The 18,463-nt window shown below is 37.7% G+C and overlaps 1 protein-coding gene across 2 annotated transcripts in view; it reads left to right on the plus strand.

Annotated features, from left to right (window-relative positions):
• The window catches only part of NYAP2 (neuronal tyrosine-phosphorylated phosphoinositide-3-kinase adaptor 2), a 315,522-nt gene that overhangs the window by 107,082 nt on the left and 189,977 nt on the right, over nucleotides 1-18,463 (plus strand). Inside the window, exon 1 of one of the 2 annotated variants that reach the window (XM_061386623.1) lies at nucleotides 4,288-4,598. The exons of the other annotated variant lie outside the window; for it this stretch is intronic. Coding sequence (XP_061242607.1) covers nucleotides 4,585-4,598 — 14 coding nt within the window. The 5' untranslated portion in view covers nucleotides 4,288-4,584. Of the gene's footprint in view, nucleotides 1-4,287; nucleotides 4,599-18,463 lie in introns of those variants that run through there. 2 annotated transcript variants of the gene reach the window in all.

Raw genomic sequence — 18,463 nt, forward strand, 5'->3', positions numbered from 1 at the left:
TCAAACATGTCTGGGTACTTGTGTGGTGAGCCGAATGACTAGTTTCTGTTAAGAGGGATTGAGATTCATATTCACCCACCTGAGCTTTACACTCTTGACTGCCCTTATGAGATTGCTCGTTTGGTTTGTATTTAACCGGAGCTTCTTGAAGGCGTTCCAAGTAATATACTTGATGCTGGATTCAGATTGAGAGTCAAGATGAACAAAGCTTAGGGTCTTCTGAATACCATCTGGCCCATCCAATATCCCTTCCTAATGGTGCCTGAGAGTTCTTAACTCAGGATTTTAAACGTGGGAAAAATAAATAAATAAAATTACCACATTACAGAATAATTATGGTTTATTAACAGTAGCGGAGAAGGCAATGGCACCCCACTCCAGTACTCCTGCCTGGAAAATCCCATGGATGGAGGAGCCTGATGGGCTGTAGTCCATGGGGTCGCTAAGAGTCGGACACGACTGAGCGACTTCACTTGCACTTTTCACTTTCATGCATTGGAGAAGGAAATGGCAACCCACTCCAGTGTCCTTGCCTGGAGAATCCCAGGGACGAGGGAGCCTGGTGGGCTGCCGTCTATGGGGTCACACAGAGTCGGGCACAACTGAAGTGACTTAGCAGCATTAACAGTAGCAAGATTATGTAAGCAGTAAACAAATTTGTTGTTGTTCAGTCATTAAGTTGTGTCCAACTCTTTGTGACCCCATGGACTGTAAACTGCCAGGATCCTCTGTCTATACACTCCATGAAAGATAATGCAAGGAATAAATTTTAATCAACTTGCTTTCTAAGAAGGTAGTGATAGTGAATCCTTTGGCTGGACTGTGGTTAAAGGGAAGGTCCCGTTGCTGATTCAACCCATCTCTACTTCCTCAGGTACTGTGGTCCTACCATTCTTATTATGCACGCATCACATCTCCTGTTGAACACTATCACCCCACCTGTCTGAAATGTCTTTTTCTTTCATTATAGGTATTATATCAGAGAATTTATGTGTCTCTGATTTTATTTTATATCAGAGAATTCATTTTATATATTTATTTTATATCAGATAATTTATATTTGTACATTTACAATCTCTCAGCAGCTCCTTGAAATTCATACTTAACTCTAGAATCCTCACCAACTGTAATTCTATAATTTTTACTGTAGTTTGTCTTTAGAAAGAACTTAGTAAAATTTCCTCCTCCTTTACTGCGTGTGCTGCAAGGCCATCTGCTATTGATGACTTCTTCCCAGTGGGTTGAGCAGGGGTCTTTTCTTTGTAGTTAGTGATGTTTCAAGCCATGAGAGATGCTTGTGGCACTGCTGAATTTTGCAGGAGACATTTCCAGATTGGGTATGATTTATGGAAGGCTCATCTTCACTGTAAAATTCACTGATTCTGTGACACTTCCTTCAATGCAATAAAAGATTCCCTAGCCTGTGAAAGCTCATTACTTAACATTGTATTTTTATTACGTATTGTCTGCATATTCTCAGGTAGTAAAAGATTAGAAACCTATATCCTGTCTGGTTGTGGAACAGGAAATGATGAACAGACATAATGGAAGAGGTGGTGGTAAGGATCAAAAGGATGTGGGTTGAGTCCAGGAACCAAGTGGAGCAGATCAAGGGCAAAAATGTGTCCCCCTCACATATTGACTGCCCCATGGCCCATGGGACTGGTGTGTGACAGGAAGAGCAAAGTCCACAGGTCATACTGGCAACCCCTTTGCCTGTTGATTATTACAAGCATCTGTATCAGGGCCATCAGAGGCCACAATATTTTAACCACACATTATATTTTTATCTATGATTCTATACTTAGAATTTTTCTTTTGAAAATCCCCATGATCCATGAGTCATAAGCCTATGCACAAATTCTGGGGACAGGCAGGCCTGGTTCAAAAGCAACTTAGTTGCAAGCTCTAAGACCTCATACAAATTATTAAGCTCCTTAAAGGTCATATTCCATCTGTAAAACATTGACAATTAATAGTCCCTAATTCATAGGGCTGTTTGGAGATAAGTCATATATAGGATCAATAAGTCATGTGTAAGTCATGTATAGGATAATACCTTATACACAGATGTTTATGATTTCAATATCACTACCATTATTGTTACAGGTAATTTAATCCATGCACTCATTTAACACACATCTTCATTAATGAAGTACCTGGGATCATTAATCTTCAATTCAAATGTGAGCCATGTGACTCCACACAGGACACAGTGTTATAGAAGGGCTATGTTTCAGAATTGACTCTACCAGTCCATTTACCAATTGGGGTGTGTTTCTTTATTCATAAAGCAGGTATAATCATACTATATGGAATATTCACAAGGACACTGTGACAAGCATATCACTTGAAGAATAAATGTATCTTGTATAAATGTAAAATACTCGTAATTTGGATGCTATTTCCACAACGTATTCTGTCAGTATGGTGCAGAGTATAAAGTAGGGTCTGCTAAAATAAGAACATTTTAAAAAATATAGGGAGGCCTGGAGTGCTGCGATTCATGGGGTCGCAAAGAGTCGGACATGACTGAGCGACTGATCTGATCTGATCTGATTTGATAGTTTATTTACAATGTTGTTTTAATTTCTGGTGTACAATAGAGTGACAGTTATACATATACACATTCTTTTTTATATTTTTTCCATTATAGTTTATCACAGGATATTGAATAGAGTTCCCTGTGTTATACAGTAGGATTTTGTTTATCCAATTTATATATGCTACTTTGTATGTGCTAGAATTGCCTGACAACACTGAGAGCAGAGGTGTCATTATCCACATTTTTTAGTTGACAAAACTGAGAATCATAAAGATTCAGTGCCTGACAGAGCCAAGACCAGAAGTCAAGAGTTCTTGATCTTTAATTCAAAGCTCTTTCTTCTATCGTGATTTAGGAAAGGATCATGTAGGGAGGCTGCCTTTTCTGAGAGATTTTTTTTTTGGCATTGAGGCTCAGGGGGAAAATAGCATTTTTTTATAACAACTTTTATGTTTTTTAAAAAGAGTGTTTAAAATGCATTTCCAAAGTATATATTAGTAAAAAGTGATGTCATTATACTCTGTCTCAGTAAGAAGATGGATTGGTTCAGAGCGGTGAACTGAAAGCTGAAGAGTAACATCTGCTCATAGCCATGTTTACCTAAACATGGTGTACAGAAAGACCAACATAAAAATAATGGGAGATTTAACACAAAAGTATTTTTATATTTTCCCAACATGACTAGTAGAGTTGTTTTCTTAACAGCAGAATTGCAAGAAAACTTTTCTTTCTGTATCCGTGGTCACCACCCTAGCTCAAGTCACTTGGGATCTCTCCAAGATTAGCACAATGGCCTGACCATTTGATCTATCTCATTTTATTCTTGCTCTGGGGCTTCTCAGGTGGCACAGTGGTAAAGAATCCACCTGCCAATGCAAGAGACACGAGAGATGCTGGTTTGATCCCTGGGTCGGAAAGATCCCTTAGAAATGGCAACCCGCTCCAGAATTCTTGCCTGCAAAATGTCCTGGACAGAGGAGCCTGGCAGGCTACAGTCCATGGGGTTGCAAGGAGTCATACATGACTGAGCACGTATACACACACACACACACACACATTCTTATTCTTCAACTCCCATTATTAACATGGAACTTTACACCATCTCACTCTTTTGTTTAAATCACCAAAAACTTCAACAATCACCTTTACCTGGACAACAACAAGAAAAGAGCCTTAATGGGTGACATTTGCTAGTTCCCACCTGTATAAATATTTCTACTGTGACTAATTTCAAACCAGCAATGTGAAGTCATCTTGGAGGTGGGAAGATAAGTGCAGGAGATGTTCTGTCTAGCCAGGATAATCAGCTCCACGTATAACTGGAAATCTCCCCAATGACATCCCAAGCCACTCAAAGTGGAATTCAGTGGCTATGAATTATGCCCATGTTTCCAGTTACCTCTTTAGTCTCACTTCCAATCCAAGTCTCTTCTTGTTAGTTTCACTCTTTATTACTCAGTTATTTAATTGGTAAAATGGGAATGTGCTTGTGAGGACACATCACATGAAAAGTATGACAGCATTCAGTACTCCCAAGAAGGTAAATATTTTATAAATCCAAGTTGGTGGGAACACTGGCAGTTCCCTGAACATGAGGGAATGTGACACATACTGAGCCAGACAAATTACTCAATGAGTGTGTCTCCCCACAAAACTGGATGTGAACCAAAGTTTCTGTCACCTGATTTTCTGTGAATAGTCTCTAGATCTTTGGGTGAAAAAGGGAAGTATTAGTTTGCTTGATTTTGAGGATGATTTCAAAAGGCAGAGATGAGTCATTTGCAGTGATGCATACAGTCACATCAAATCCTCTCCGTTTTGTAGGTTCAGTCACTAGGACTTTACTTTGCAGTGACCAGTTTGGCTGGATTCACCTTATTGTCTCAATTAGCCATTCATTTCTGCTCCAGAATCTGCTTGTGGTTTTCGAAGGGAAGATACTAGAAATCAAGATATAAAATTTCATTCCTTCCAAGAAACTGTATCTCAGAAAGGGTAAAAGAGGTTTGAAAGAAATGGTTTGAAAATAGACCTTCCACATGTATCTGTCAAGGTATGACTTTGGTTTTTTTTTTTGTATTATCTGAACTTGATCATATTGTGTAGGGAAATGTTATTTTCTATTTATGTTAATGATGCCTTGAGAATTGAGGAACAGTGGGAAAAAAGGTGAGGAGATATAGCCCCCGGAGGAGGGCATGGCAACCTACTTCAGTATTCTTGTCTGGATAATCCCTTGGACAGAAGCGCCTGGTGGGCTACAGTCAGTACGGTGCAAAGAGTCGGACATGGGTGAAGTGATTTAGCACAGAACAGATTGCTTTCTGCTCTTTGAGCTTGTATACACAAGGTAATCACTTCTTTACTTATGTCCTTATGCAGGGTGGGGAGAGCAGATCTTGTTAGCCTGGATTCACAAAAATGTTAAATATATGCAGCTTGTTTATATCTATATTTCTTATACCACTATCATTAAAGCTAATAATACCAACCCAAAACAATGCATCTTTATCCAAACTCTTTAAATTTGGCTGGGGAAAAAATTGAAAGTATTTATTTGCTTATCACACAGAATTAAACTAATACTGCTCATGTAACTTCTTCATTGTAAAAATTCTACACTTGTACTTATTTTGATAATTTATAAAGAAATATTGGTAGATCAATTTTTCTGTCAATATAGTCTTCTAAAATTTCAGGACTGTGCTAGGACCTATGCGAGCTAAAAATAAGCATAAGAGACAACACTTATTCTCTCTTTCTCACTTTAGGAACTTCTAATTTATTTAGGAACAAAAACTCAAAATTACAAAATTAACTGGGAAAAAATCTGTTATATTTGCACTTCTGAGGGCTAAGAAAGTAGAGAAGCTTAGAGAAATAGCTATTAATGAGAGTGAATTGAAGGATGAGTAGATGGTATATTTTAAAGGACATGTAGAATTTGCAGAAGTGGAAAGGATATCTTCTGTGAAGAATGAATTATCCCCTCATCCCCCTGTCTAAAGCAGGTCCCCTCCACTTTCTTTCATCACATCTTTCACTTCCACTCTATTTTCTTCCTTGCTTGCTGAGTTGCTTTAGTCATGTACGACTCTGTGACCTCATGGACTGTAGCCTGCCAGGCTCCTTTGTCCATGGGATTCTCCAGGCAAGAATACTGGAGTGGATTGCCATGCCCTCCTCCAGGGCATCTTCCTGACCCAGGGGTCAAACCTGCATTTCTTTTGTCTCCTGCATTGGCAGGCAGGTTCTTTATCACCTGGCATTAGTCTTGATCACCTGGTTCTGCTGGTCTCTTAAGTTTGGGAAAGATAAACAATCTTGGTCTCTGTTGAAAGACGGGGACCTAGTACACTAGCTGGCACAGATAGGTCTTCAATAATTATGAGTTTAAATAGCAAATTGTTAATTAATCAGGTATCTGTGTTTTTGAAGGGGATTATCAGCAAAGAAAGGATATTGAGAAGTATAGTATCAGAAAATAAGTTTGAATGTGTATGGTGCTGTCACATTAGAAAATGTTTTAAGATCAAATACTGTTAGGGGCATTTGAGCAAGGGAGTGTTCCGTTTAATGGATCTTCAGTAGACTGACCTAGTAATGCTCTGGGAGAACCATGAGAGGAGAAGGCTGCAGAGGAAATCTGGTTCTTTGCTTGAGGTCATCTGCATGTGATGATGACAGCCTTGCTGCTATTACCCAGAACTGGCTGATCATGACTTCCACACTTGATACACCCATGTTCGTCATATGTTCTTCATATTAATATTACAGCACAAGGACTCGGGTGTTGAGGCTAGTTGCCAAGCAGTGATAATAACAATTGTTCATAAAACTTAAGCTGCTGGCAGAAACACAAGTTTTACAGCAACTGGGGAGGAACATGGAGATGACTGCAAGACCAGTAGACAAGAGGTTTCAAGAAAGTGTCAAAGGAGATTTGAGATCAAGCAAACAGAGGTAGTGAGCAAAAAAAAAAAAAAAACAGGTGTTGGTAGTCAATGATACAGATGCTTAAAATTAAGGTTATGGGGGGAGTGAAGTTACTGGTTATTGAAAGGATAGGTTCTATGAGAGAGAGGGCTGAGATAAGAAGAAAAAAAGGAAATATTTGAGGAAAAGATTTCAAAAAACTGAGTGGCCAGGGAATGTGCATATATTTAACACTGTGTGTTACATATTTCTAAGTTAGCCTAAAATTTACCAATTTTTCCATTTTTTAAACTGACTTGAAATGAAAATCTCTTTTGGTGATTCCAATCTGGAATCCAGAGTTTGCAAATGCTTAAGAAAACTTAAAACAAATGTTCACAAATGACAGTTATAAATGCGGTAAAAATCAGCCTTTGCCAAAGAATCATTACGTTAATTGTCCTCCTTAAGTTGAATCATTCCTCAGAAAACAAAAAAACTTCCTTTTCAATAAGACAGCCATGAAGTCACATGTCCTTGCTCCCCTTAGATGTGCATAAGAAGGGTTTATTTCAATAGGGTAGATCTTAAATTCAAATGTGCTTTCCATTAAACCGTAAACCCTGGGGGCTGTGTATTTTTCACTATTGTGTAACACAGGCAACAAATAACAGATGATAAATATTATAATGAGGCCAGCTAAGATACCGCATCCATTATAATGGGGAAATTGTTTCTTTTTATTTTAAGATGCACTGTGGGCATTAAAAATGTTGCTAAACTGTTGTGATAATAGCTTCTAATTTGTTATGAATAAAGATGTGTAGGAGAGGATGAGGTTTGATCAAAAGCAAATTTTTAACACTGGACCCTGAAGCCCTTAAGGGTTGCACTTTAAAGTGAATAATCCAAGTGCATGCATTGACAGGGAGCATTCGGTTCAATCATTTTGTCTGAAGGAAACCAATCTGGGAAATTGTTCCCGGAAAGTCATTCTAGAAAAGCAGAGCCAAGCTTCTGACCTCTGCATAGGCCGTCTACGGCATCTATATTTCAGTCTTTTATATTATTACATTTGGGTGCATTAAGCAAATGTAAACCTGATGTGTATAAAGACAGCACACTGGCCACTCCGTTTAGAGTAACTAATGTATCTGTGAATGAGTGTTTCGTTCTTAAGCAGTATCTCTAGTGATTCCATTTACAAGTCACTCATTATATGGATGAGAGATAGAAGGTTGGATTTTAAAATGGCAGGCATTTTTTAAAAATGAACTTTAAAAATGCCAAGGAATACAGTTCTCTCAGACTTACCAGTTTGCCAAGATAGTGTGTTCAATAGAAAAAAAATGGTTTCTGTTTTTAAACAGGAAAAACACTTCATGAATATAACCTGACTTTGTTTTATGCTCACATTTTAATGCCACAAATATCATGAATGATTGCTGGGTAAGGTATTATAATACTACCCTAGTGGTAGGTGAAAGAATCTATTTGGACATGATTTCTCCAGTAGCCTTATGGTCATATGGTGATGTACAAGCAGAGCTAGAAACAGAAATCTCCCAACTAGGGTGGAAAAAGCATGCATACAGTGTGTGTGTGTGTGTGTGTGTGTGTGTGTGTGTGTGTGTGTGTGTGTGTTTGTATGCGTATCTGTCTGTCCATGTGAGATTTATAGTGTCTTTTTCTGTAAATGCAACAATTATAGATTTTTTTTCACTTTATCAGTACTTCCTAGAAAAACAATGGCTTGAGTATTTATTTAGTTGTAGACCTTGAGCTCAGTCTTCTTTAGAGGCTGGGAATTTCTGGAAGAAGTAAAATTCTCTAAACTTCACTTTACCTCTTCACTTCCTTCCAAACCAAACTTCTATTTAAAAAAATAGTCTTACTGACTTATTTATTGAAGAAATTTCTAGACAGTTTTAATCCTTTAATTTAATATACACTTGGAAATACTGAGCTAAAATAATTTACTCTATATTCATTTTCATTATTGTCTGAATTTACTTAAAATTCCTAAACATTTACATGTTACTTTCTATGTGCAAAGAAGCATACCTGATACTATGGGAGATAAAGAAATGTACAAAATTTGATCCCCATTCTCAAAAAATTCTAGAATCTCATGTTTGTGTATGATAGCTGTATGGCAGAAAGTGACAAAAAACACACAAGAAATTCAAGACAGAGGAGAGAGAGTATTGATAAAAGGCTCAGGGAGAATGTGGCACTCAAGTTAGGCTCTGAGGAACATGAAATTTATTTTTTTTTTCAAATGGAGATACAGTTTGAAGAGGAAGTGATCCCAGGGAGACATAATTATGGAGTGGGTGGAAACGAGGTTGGGCCATATGTACAAAGTCTGAATTGCCTTACAGATAAACTAGACTCTATCTTGGGTAGTACTGAAGGCTCTATAGAAGAAAGAGGTAATTTTATTTCTTTCTTTTGTTTTTAGGATCATTGTTGAGGTTAGTGAATATTGAGGTGGGATTCAGATAGAGAATCAACTTAGTAGCCAAGACAAAAGTTAATTAAAGTCTCATTGATGGTTTGAAAATAGGAGACCCATGTGAGAGCCAAAGAGGAGAGGAAGGATTTACTGACCAGAATGTACATAGGAAGATTGTAGGTGTGAAATTGCTTGGGAATTTCTGTTCTGTGACTGGTAGCATAAGGATGCTATTGAACACCAAGTTTCAATAGAAGGAAGTGAGAGGTGATGCTGAATTAGTTTTGGAATATACTGGCCTTGTGTATCAAAGGGATATCCAATTGAAAATACCCAGCATTTGTGGGGAGTGCAAGTATATGTCTCAGAATTTAAGAAACAATAGAATATTGGATTTAGAAATCAAGTGAATAGAATAGAATGTTGAACTCTTGAAAATCGATAGCTGTCAAGAACATGTATAGAGAAAGGACAATAACGGAAATAGAACCTTGGTTTATACTGAAGCCTGAGGGCAAGGAGAGAAATCAGTAAAGATAACAAGCAGGAGCAGCCAGAAAGATGAAAAAATAACAGAGGACATTTTCAGGGAAGCCAAGAAAAATAGGACATTCTAGAAGGCAGCTGTGGTCTAAAAGAGTGAAACCAGCTCTAAAGAGACCAACAAGAATCTAGACAAAGAAAAAAGAAAATCTCCTAGATTATAGGCTTTGCAAGGAAAGAGTGTTTTTTAAGGAAACCATTTCAGTAGACTTCGGTGGCAGAAGTCAGATAACAATGGACACAGAGAGGGTGTGATCTGTGGATCGGTCACAAAGGAGGCCAGACTTTTGAGAATTTTATGTCCTGTTTCAAGGCGCATCTTCAGCAGCTAATGATGTTTTGGATGCAAAAGAGATGTTCAGTAAATATTCGCAAATTGAATATAAATGAATGACCTAATACATGAATGTGAGAGAAGGAAGAAAGGCAGGAAGGTAGAGTAAAAGGGGAAAGAAGAAGACAGGGAGAGAGGAAGAGTGAAAGGGAAAAAGAGAAAGAATGAGAGAGATGGGCAGGAACTCACACAGGTTTGAAGGAAAGTCTTTCTAAAGAAAGGGGAGCCTGGAATCTTCTGGATTGTCAATGAGATTAAGCCAATGGAGAATGCAGAAGGATGAATGTATGTCAGAAAATCCTATGAGAGAGACTGAGTCAGAAAACCAGAGGAAGAGTATATAGCTAATGATGTGGAGAGAATCACAGATGAAGAAGCAAGGGTCTCCTCATTAGAGGGTAACAATCTTCTCAGTGAAAGAGACTTTGAGGTGAGCTCTACTGAGGGCCTGGGCTTGAATTTACCAAAACCGAGGTGTCCTAAACAGTCATTATGCCGTGTACCATTTGTCAATATAATATTATCTTAACCTTTAGGGAAGTGGAGAAGGGAATGGCAATCCACTCCAGTATTCTTGCCTGGAGAATTCCATGGACAGAGAAGCCTGGTGGGCTACAGTCCAAGGGGTCGCAAAGAGTCGGACACAACTGAGCGACTAACACACCTAACATAACGCACATGAGGTCTCCTAAACAGTCATTATGCCATGAACCATTTGTCAGTATAATATTATTTAAACATTTAGTGAAGATAAACTTAGTTGTATTTGGATAATTTGAAAATACTATTTAGAAAGACATGATGATTATTGGTTTGATACGGAAGATGAAAGAGCGATATCTTTTTATTCATTGGCAGCTCATTTTCCACAGTTATTCTAGAACTTAAACTTTCTGAAGTGTATTATTCCCTTTCAGCCTCATAGCTCTATTTAAACTGCAGAATATTTCTGAGACCTGAGCAAAATAGTTTGCAAGTAATATTTCACTGTGTTCAAATACTTTGCATTTGTAGGTACTTTCTATAATGCTTTTGAAGTTTCCTTTTGCCCAAAACATTTAGAGCATCATTTCATTAAATTTTAAGATGCCATTACTGACAGAAGAGTATAGTTCAAGTAATTGAAAGGGTGAATGCCTTATGTTTAAGACAGACCTGACACTATAGCTTTTTTATTCTGGTTCCCTGATTTTTCTTGGCAAATTGTATCACATCACTTGTAGAAGGTAGGTGAATAGGTAGGTGGTTTTGTACTTGGGAACTTTACAGATTCAAGGAAAAATTATTTTGGGGGTGTAAAATCATGTGAAAAATAACTTTGGGCTATACAAATTCCTTTTTGCCAATATTATGGATAATACAGACTCGCCAAAATGTGATACATGTTTTGCTAGATCTGAACAAAAAACAATAGCAGAAACTTTCGGTGGTGATGTCAGCATCTAATGTGATGTCATGAATAATGGTTTGGGCTGGGAAAGTCATTAGGTACCCAAATGCTGATTTGTACCTTCTCAGAAGAGAAAATATCTTGAAATGGTACTGAAGAGTTTAACATTTGCTGCTTTCTGGAATTGTCCAGTTCTTGGCCTTCCCTGGTAGCTCAGCTGGTAAAGAATCCACCTGCAACCTGGGAGACCTGGGTTCGATCCCTGGGTTGGGAAAGTCTCCTGGAGAAGGGAATGGCTACCCACTCCAGTATTCTGGCTTGCAGAATTCCATGCACTGTATAGTCCATGGGGTCACAAAAAGCCGGACGTGACCAAGCAACTTTTCACTTTCCTGAATTCACGGCATTGCTTTGTATTTCATCACCACTAGGAAAATATGTTCTACCTCCAGAGCCATATCCAAAGTGCTTTCAAGAATGTAATTGTTCAAATAATTTTCTATGAGTAAATTAACCTTTTACATTATTTTATTGACTATGTAATCAACTGCACACAATTCTACCTGAATAAAAATTTGACTTCCTGTAGGTCAATGGCTATCTCCAAAACTTTCTTTGAATCAATTATCTTTGAGTCTTTAGTGGATAATTTTGTGGGTTTTTTTTTTTTTTTTTTGTAGGGAGGAAGGAAATCAGCCTTTTTTGAGGCTTATCAAAACTACTGTGTACCAGGCTCTTTGCTTGATGATTTTTTAATAGAATATAAATATAGAAGATCTGATTAAACAAAATATTGAAAAATTGGAACAATATTTTTTAAAAAGGAACACATGAACCCATATAAAACTCTTTAAAATGTAAAGTAAATACACAGTTTACCAAATTGTGAAATACAGTCTTTGATTTATGTGTGCTTTCCCTAATTGGATTTCCATATAATCTTTATGCACAAAATGTGTCTACTAGTTTTCACTTTTTAATTTAGTTTCGGTTTCTTTAAAGCTGAGTCCAAATTTAAAGACCTTTGGAAAAACAAACAAACAAACACAGTTCAGACTCCTTTTAGATTTAACAAATTTACCCTAATCTCACCACATCCAATAGCACCATTTTTTTTTTCAGTAAAACTCCTTATAAAAACCATTGACATAGTTTCTCAATAAAGTTTTTGGAGAAACTCTCACTCATTGTTCAAACTCACATTTCTTTGGTTTATATACTATTTGATAATATAGTTACAGGAACAAGTACAACTGACATAGCAGTTTTGAGGGCAAACGTAACTGATTCTGCATACAGTTCAGTCTTCACAGCATAAAGGCCAGGGGCATTCAGAGTGCTGTGGCTGTTAGTCAAAATGTCTTACAAAGTATAAGAATTCTATCTAATCCAGGGATTTGTTAAATAAAAATTAGTTCTCTAAACTTCCACTGTGTCATTTCAGGCATCCAGACAGTCTATACACAGTATGACAGGTGACTATTAGAAGCCTCCGTTTTATTTGAACAGTGAAAATAATTATTGGATACTTGAATTCCACAATGTCCTGGAAAACTTTTCTTTCTAATGATAGTTCTAAAATGCTCAAGTCAAAAGAGTTTTTAAAAAGAAAGGCTCTGAAAATATCAAGCAATTTTTCATGGATCATATCTTTCCCTCCTTTCCATTATCTCCACTTAACTTCCACTTGCTGCAAATAATTCATGGTCTGTCCCTCACGTAGCCCACAGACGAGAGGCGCTCTGATATGGAGAAGGACAGAGCCCTCTGTCAGCCATAGAGAGGTGTGGCAATCAAACTTGAAAAGACTGGCTCTTAGTACAAAGGAGCCTGGCAGCCTACAGTCCATGGAGTCACAAAGAGCTGGATATGACTGAGTAACCGAGCGCACATATAATATAAACCTTCCTCAAAAAAACACATCTAGATTGTTTTTTTTTTTTTTTTTTCCCTTTTTGGCTGCGTGGCGTATGGGATCTTAGTTCCCTGACCAGGGATTAAAACTGCACTCCCTGCAGTGGAAGCACTGAGTCCTAACCACTGGACGGCCAGGGAAGGTGTTTTTTTTTTTTTTGAATTTTATTTTTTTTTATTTAAAAAAATTTTTTTTTATTTTTTAACTTTACAATATTGTATTGGTTTTGCTATATATCAACATGAATCTGCCACAGGAAGTTCCTGAATTATGTCTTTAAACATGATTTAGCCAAAGGAAGAAGCTCAAGCAGACAGAGCAGTGTGACTGCTGGCTGAGGTCACAATTTAACCTGCCTGTGTCCTCAAGTCATTGCCGCCCTTCCTCACATAGTCACTCTTGAATTCTATCCCTGGATCAACCATCTGGAACAAAGTTAAGGTGGGAACACCTTGTATTTGGGTGATTTTAAGGTCAAGGGGAGAAAACATGGCAGATGAGATTTGGTATAGGATCGAAATCTGAAAAAACCTTGAGTGTCACATAAAAGTTTGGATATTTAGTCTGAAGAAATGGAAAAGCTATCACAGGGTTTTAATTTAGGGAGTGACATGAGCAAATCTACATTTACAAGGATAAATCTGGCGGCACCGTGGAGAAAGATCCGCTAAGAGGCAATTGCATTAATTTAGCCCAGAATTGATGAGCACCTAAAACCAAGCAGGCCAGGGGAAATGGAGAGGAGGGAATTAAACTGATCCCTGCCTTCAGATTACTCTTATAACAAGGATAAGAATTAATAGCGTGTGAATATTCACAGATTTTTCCTTTCTCCTTCATCATAAACTAAGAAAGTGGCAACTGAAGCAAAGGAAGAAGTAGAGCAAAATGTGTGTGCTAAGTCGCTTCAGTTGTGTCTCTGAGACCCCATGGACTGTAGCCCACCTGCCAGGCTCCTCTGTCCATGGGATTCTCCAGGCAAGAATACTGGAGTGGGTTGCCACGCCCTCCTCCAGGGGATCTTCCCAACCCAGGAATCGAACCCACATCTCTTACATCTCCTGCATTGGTGGCAGGTTCTTTACCACTAGTAATACCTGGGAAGCACATAGAGCAGAATATTATTAAGTGTGCTTAAGAAATCTGGGAGTTATTCTTGAACTATGCCTAATCGTACACACATTGCTCCATTCATTTTGCTAATAAATACTTACTGGGTTTCCTATTTAAGCCAAGCACAGTTCCAGCCATTGAAATATGGGACTAACAGGTCCAGTGAAGTTCTGCCCAAATACCTCTGTAATTTTTCACTTTCTCTTGATTTCAGCTGTTAGTACACACATTCTCTTCTCTCCACTGCTATCCCTTGTCTGTGTCTTACTAATGCTCTGCATGACCTGGAGAGTCACTTCTTCCCAAGGGACTTCCCAGACCTTCAGCCATGGTTGGGGCCCCAGGACTTGTGCTTCCATTGCACCTGCCTCGTACTTCCCCTGAAAGAACATCTGATCACATGGGGCTGAAATCATGCTGGTTCAATAGCCTGTGGTGCCCTGAGAACAGGGACCTCTCTGCTCTGGTCACTGCCCAGCCAAGGGTAGGCACTCGGATACTTCATGAATAAATAGTGTGTCAATGAATTAAGTGGCTCAACACATAGAATTTTTTCTTCCTCCATAAAAATGATACCTTTAGGAAGCTCAACTTATCATTATACTTTAAACTGGCATTATGTTAGCCTTATGCCCGGGAAGCTCAAGGCCATTATATGTTAACATTCTATATTTCTAGCCTCTACTTCTAGATTGAGAAATGAGCTACATATGGTTAGCTAAACTCATTTGTAAAAACTTGGCATGTTCTCAAACCATATTCAAAGCTTATGTTAGTTTTGAGGATACAAATAAAACATATATTTTCCAGAACCTCCCCTTCTTCAGTTGAATTTTTGGAAAAGATCTCCCACATTGTGAACTTCTATAAACTATATTCTAAGTTGAATCTGAATATCATGATTTGATTTGAATTTTCCATACACTCTTATTCAAGCCATGACACTTTAAAGAGTAGAGAAGTCTCATTTGTGTATAGGAATAAGGACTGTTTTAATTTTAGATTTCAAAGTACCATAGATAATAGCATATGTTAATCTTAAAAGCACTTGTCATGTTTCAAGTAAAAATAAGTCTCTTAAAGATGCTCCACAGAATTTGTTATACCTTTAATAAGCAGTAGATTTCAGTTCTGTCCTTTTAGAACCTCAGAAGTGAATAATAAGAACATTGATAAAGTTTTAAAAAATCTCTCTACTCCCCATTCTAAGTTCTTCACTTTATGACCAATCAATGGGCCACAATATCACCTTCAAACTCTTGGCAATAAACACTTATGATAAATAATGACATATTTGTTTTGCAAGCATAACTCACTTGCCATGACTACCTTAAGCCCTAACTTTCAGAAAAATCTTGAGTTATCATATTTTTTTACAGAAATAACCATAAAATCCATTCAAAAGATCTGCTGAACTCTGTGTGATACCTAACTTATAATTATGACAGAAAATATAGATTATTTATTTTTATTACTTTTCCATTTTCAAGCAGGATCTTCCCCTTCCCCCTGATTTGGTCTTTGAAGTATATTGCCTGATGATTATTGCCAAAGCCCCCTTGGAGAAATAAGCAACATGTATTTTTACTCTTGAAGTATTTTTTCTTTTATGGTGCCAAATAGTGGAAATGTACTCAACTTATACAGGGTACCTTGCTAGGTGTCTTTGACATATTTGATCTTTTTTAACTTATAATAACTCTGGAAAGTATTTCATACCTCCCTAAAAATAAAGGTAATGGAGGTTCAGAAAGTATGCGTCGCCCTTCTAAAATTAGATAGCTAGTCAATGGTTGATTACACATTTAATATTCTTTCTGAGATACCAAATTTTAGGCAGAGTTAAAATATCTTTTAGTATGGAGAAATAATACAATTGTTGCTTAAGTATATCAGTTTTAAATATAACATCTGAAGTTAATAGAAACTTTATCTCTTCTTTTTGGGACAGGTTTCTTTGTTTCCTATAATTTTGTTTTGCCTTTATAAGTCACCACAGCAGGTAATAAAAAGATATATAATGATCCCATTTTTAACACTTGATCTTAAGACCCGAGAAGCATCAATAAACAGCCAGACACAGGAAATTGATGTCTGGAAAAAAATGTGAGAGAGTTAAGATATTAGTGTAGCACGAAAGTAGGAAACAGATATCACTGAGGATATGAAGTGGTGAAAATGACTGTTTGAGCCTAAGGCAAGAAATCCACATATTATGGCTCTGAATAAGCAACTTGGGCTCAGGGAAGACATTAATGGTAATGGTGAGTGAACAATTTGGAAGAAAATATGAACACGGTTTGATGGTACTGGAGCCCAGTTTCCACATCAAAGTGTACTGCATGAGTAAAAACATACATTTAGGGCAAACATATTCAGTAGTTAACTACTTCCACTTATATTGTTAAATAGAAAGCATATTTTCAAGCAATAAATAAAAATGACACATTAATTTCCTGCCTTGTATCATTCCTGGTCCTTTCCTGAGAGCAACTACATTTCTGAGATGTTAGCCCCCACTAACATTTATTTAGTAATTGCTACATTGTGATGGTTCATTTAGAACTGCATTACAATGTAAGTGCCAGAAAACCCAACTATACTGGGCTTTAACAAAAGGGAATTTAGTATTTGACAAAACTGATGAGTCCTAGGATTGATCTATGTGGTCAGGTATCTGATTCTTTGCGACCCCATGAACTATAGACCTCAAACTAGCAATTCTACAGGAGAAAGGGTCATCATCAGGGTGAATGTAACAGAGAAGATACTAGAAGGACACTGAGACTCATTCTAACACCATTTTGTCCAAAATTGGTCTTACACCTGACCTCTGTGTGTGTGCTCAGTCATGTCTGATTCTTTGTGACCCCATGAACTGAAGCCCACCAGTTCCTCTGTCCATGGGATTTTCCAGACAAGAAAACTGGAATGGGTTGCCATTTCTTCCTCCAAGAGATCTTCCCAACCCAAGGGTCAAACCTGTGTCTCCTGCACTGGCAGGGAGATTCTTTACCACTGAGCCACCTGATCTAGCTGCAGACATATTTAGATCCAGGTCTACAATGACACAGACCTGATTCCACTAGTCTCCCTTTGTACTGGCAAGAGGGTTGAGGCACGTTTGAGCTGCTACACAGTACCTGGGTTTACTGTAGTTCAACCAACTTGAGGAATTTTCCAGTCTCCACAATAGTCACAGTGGCCACAGGGATCTAGTGGTTGATTGGCTGAGTAACATGTTAGACTGAGAGGAAGAAGGCTGATCTCCACATAGGAGTTACCATCGCCAGGAGCAGAGAGAATGAATCCCAGGGAGGCACAGATGACAAATGTTCAGGAAATCCTCTAAGCCATCCCTCTCTCTCCCCAGAGTGGACTTACTTCCTTTCTTCATGTTTTCCTTCATAAAACATGAATGTTTGAGCACTTGTAATATGATGGTGTTTATAGCAGTGAACAAGAAGACAAGACTCTTGCCTGCATGAAGCTTGAGAGGAGTGAATGTGAAGAGCCACTTGCACTTATCAAGGATTAATGGGACTGTGAAGATGAATTGTATGACAATTTCCATCCATCAAAAATTGTAGAAAATGTAATGAATCATGCTTTCTCTTAAAAGTCTAACTATGGGTTGGGGCATATTGCTGTCAAAAGAGAGAAAAGTATAACATACCAATCTCTTGGTTCTTTCTATATCTAATTTTTCATAAGCTCAGGTTGTTTTAGTGGGAAATGATGCCTACAAGAGGCCATTGCTGAGGGGTTGAATGACAAGTTCTAGAGCAGGAGCCCCCTGGCGAGTGAGATAGTGGGGACTCATGGGGCAGCAGAGGGTCAATAGCTTTTGGCCCCATGTAGCTGTGGAGAAAGTAAGAGGAAGATAGCATGAAATACAAACTTTTTAATTAATTATTTTATTGAATAAAACATTAATTTCCTTCTATTCATTCATTGTAAAATGCCTAACATGAGAGATTTGAATAGTTAGCAGATAACAGTGGTCAACTTGCCCACAAGCAAGTTTTATTATCTCCTTTAAAGATACAGTCTTCATTTCCCTTTCAGACTTTTGCCATTTAGTTTATGATTTAATTTCCCTTCTCCCTAATATGATCAAATCATCTTAAAAAATCAACAGAAAAAATTCCAGGTGGTTCAGAATTTTGCAAAGGTATAAATACACTGGATTGTGCATCAGGGTCAGAGATGGATTTTTGAGCTTAGCTTCACAGGACTGTTTGACTCTT

Source organism: Bos javanicus, chromosome 2 (assembly GCF_032452875.1).
Source record: "Bos javanicus breed banteng chromosome 2, ARS-OSU_banteng_1.0, whole genome shotgun sequence".
Classification (NCBI taxonomy): Eukaryota; Metazoa; Chordata; class Mammalia; order Artiodactyla; family Bovidae; genus Bos; species Bos javanicus.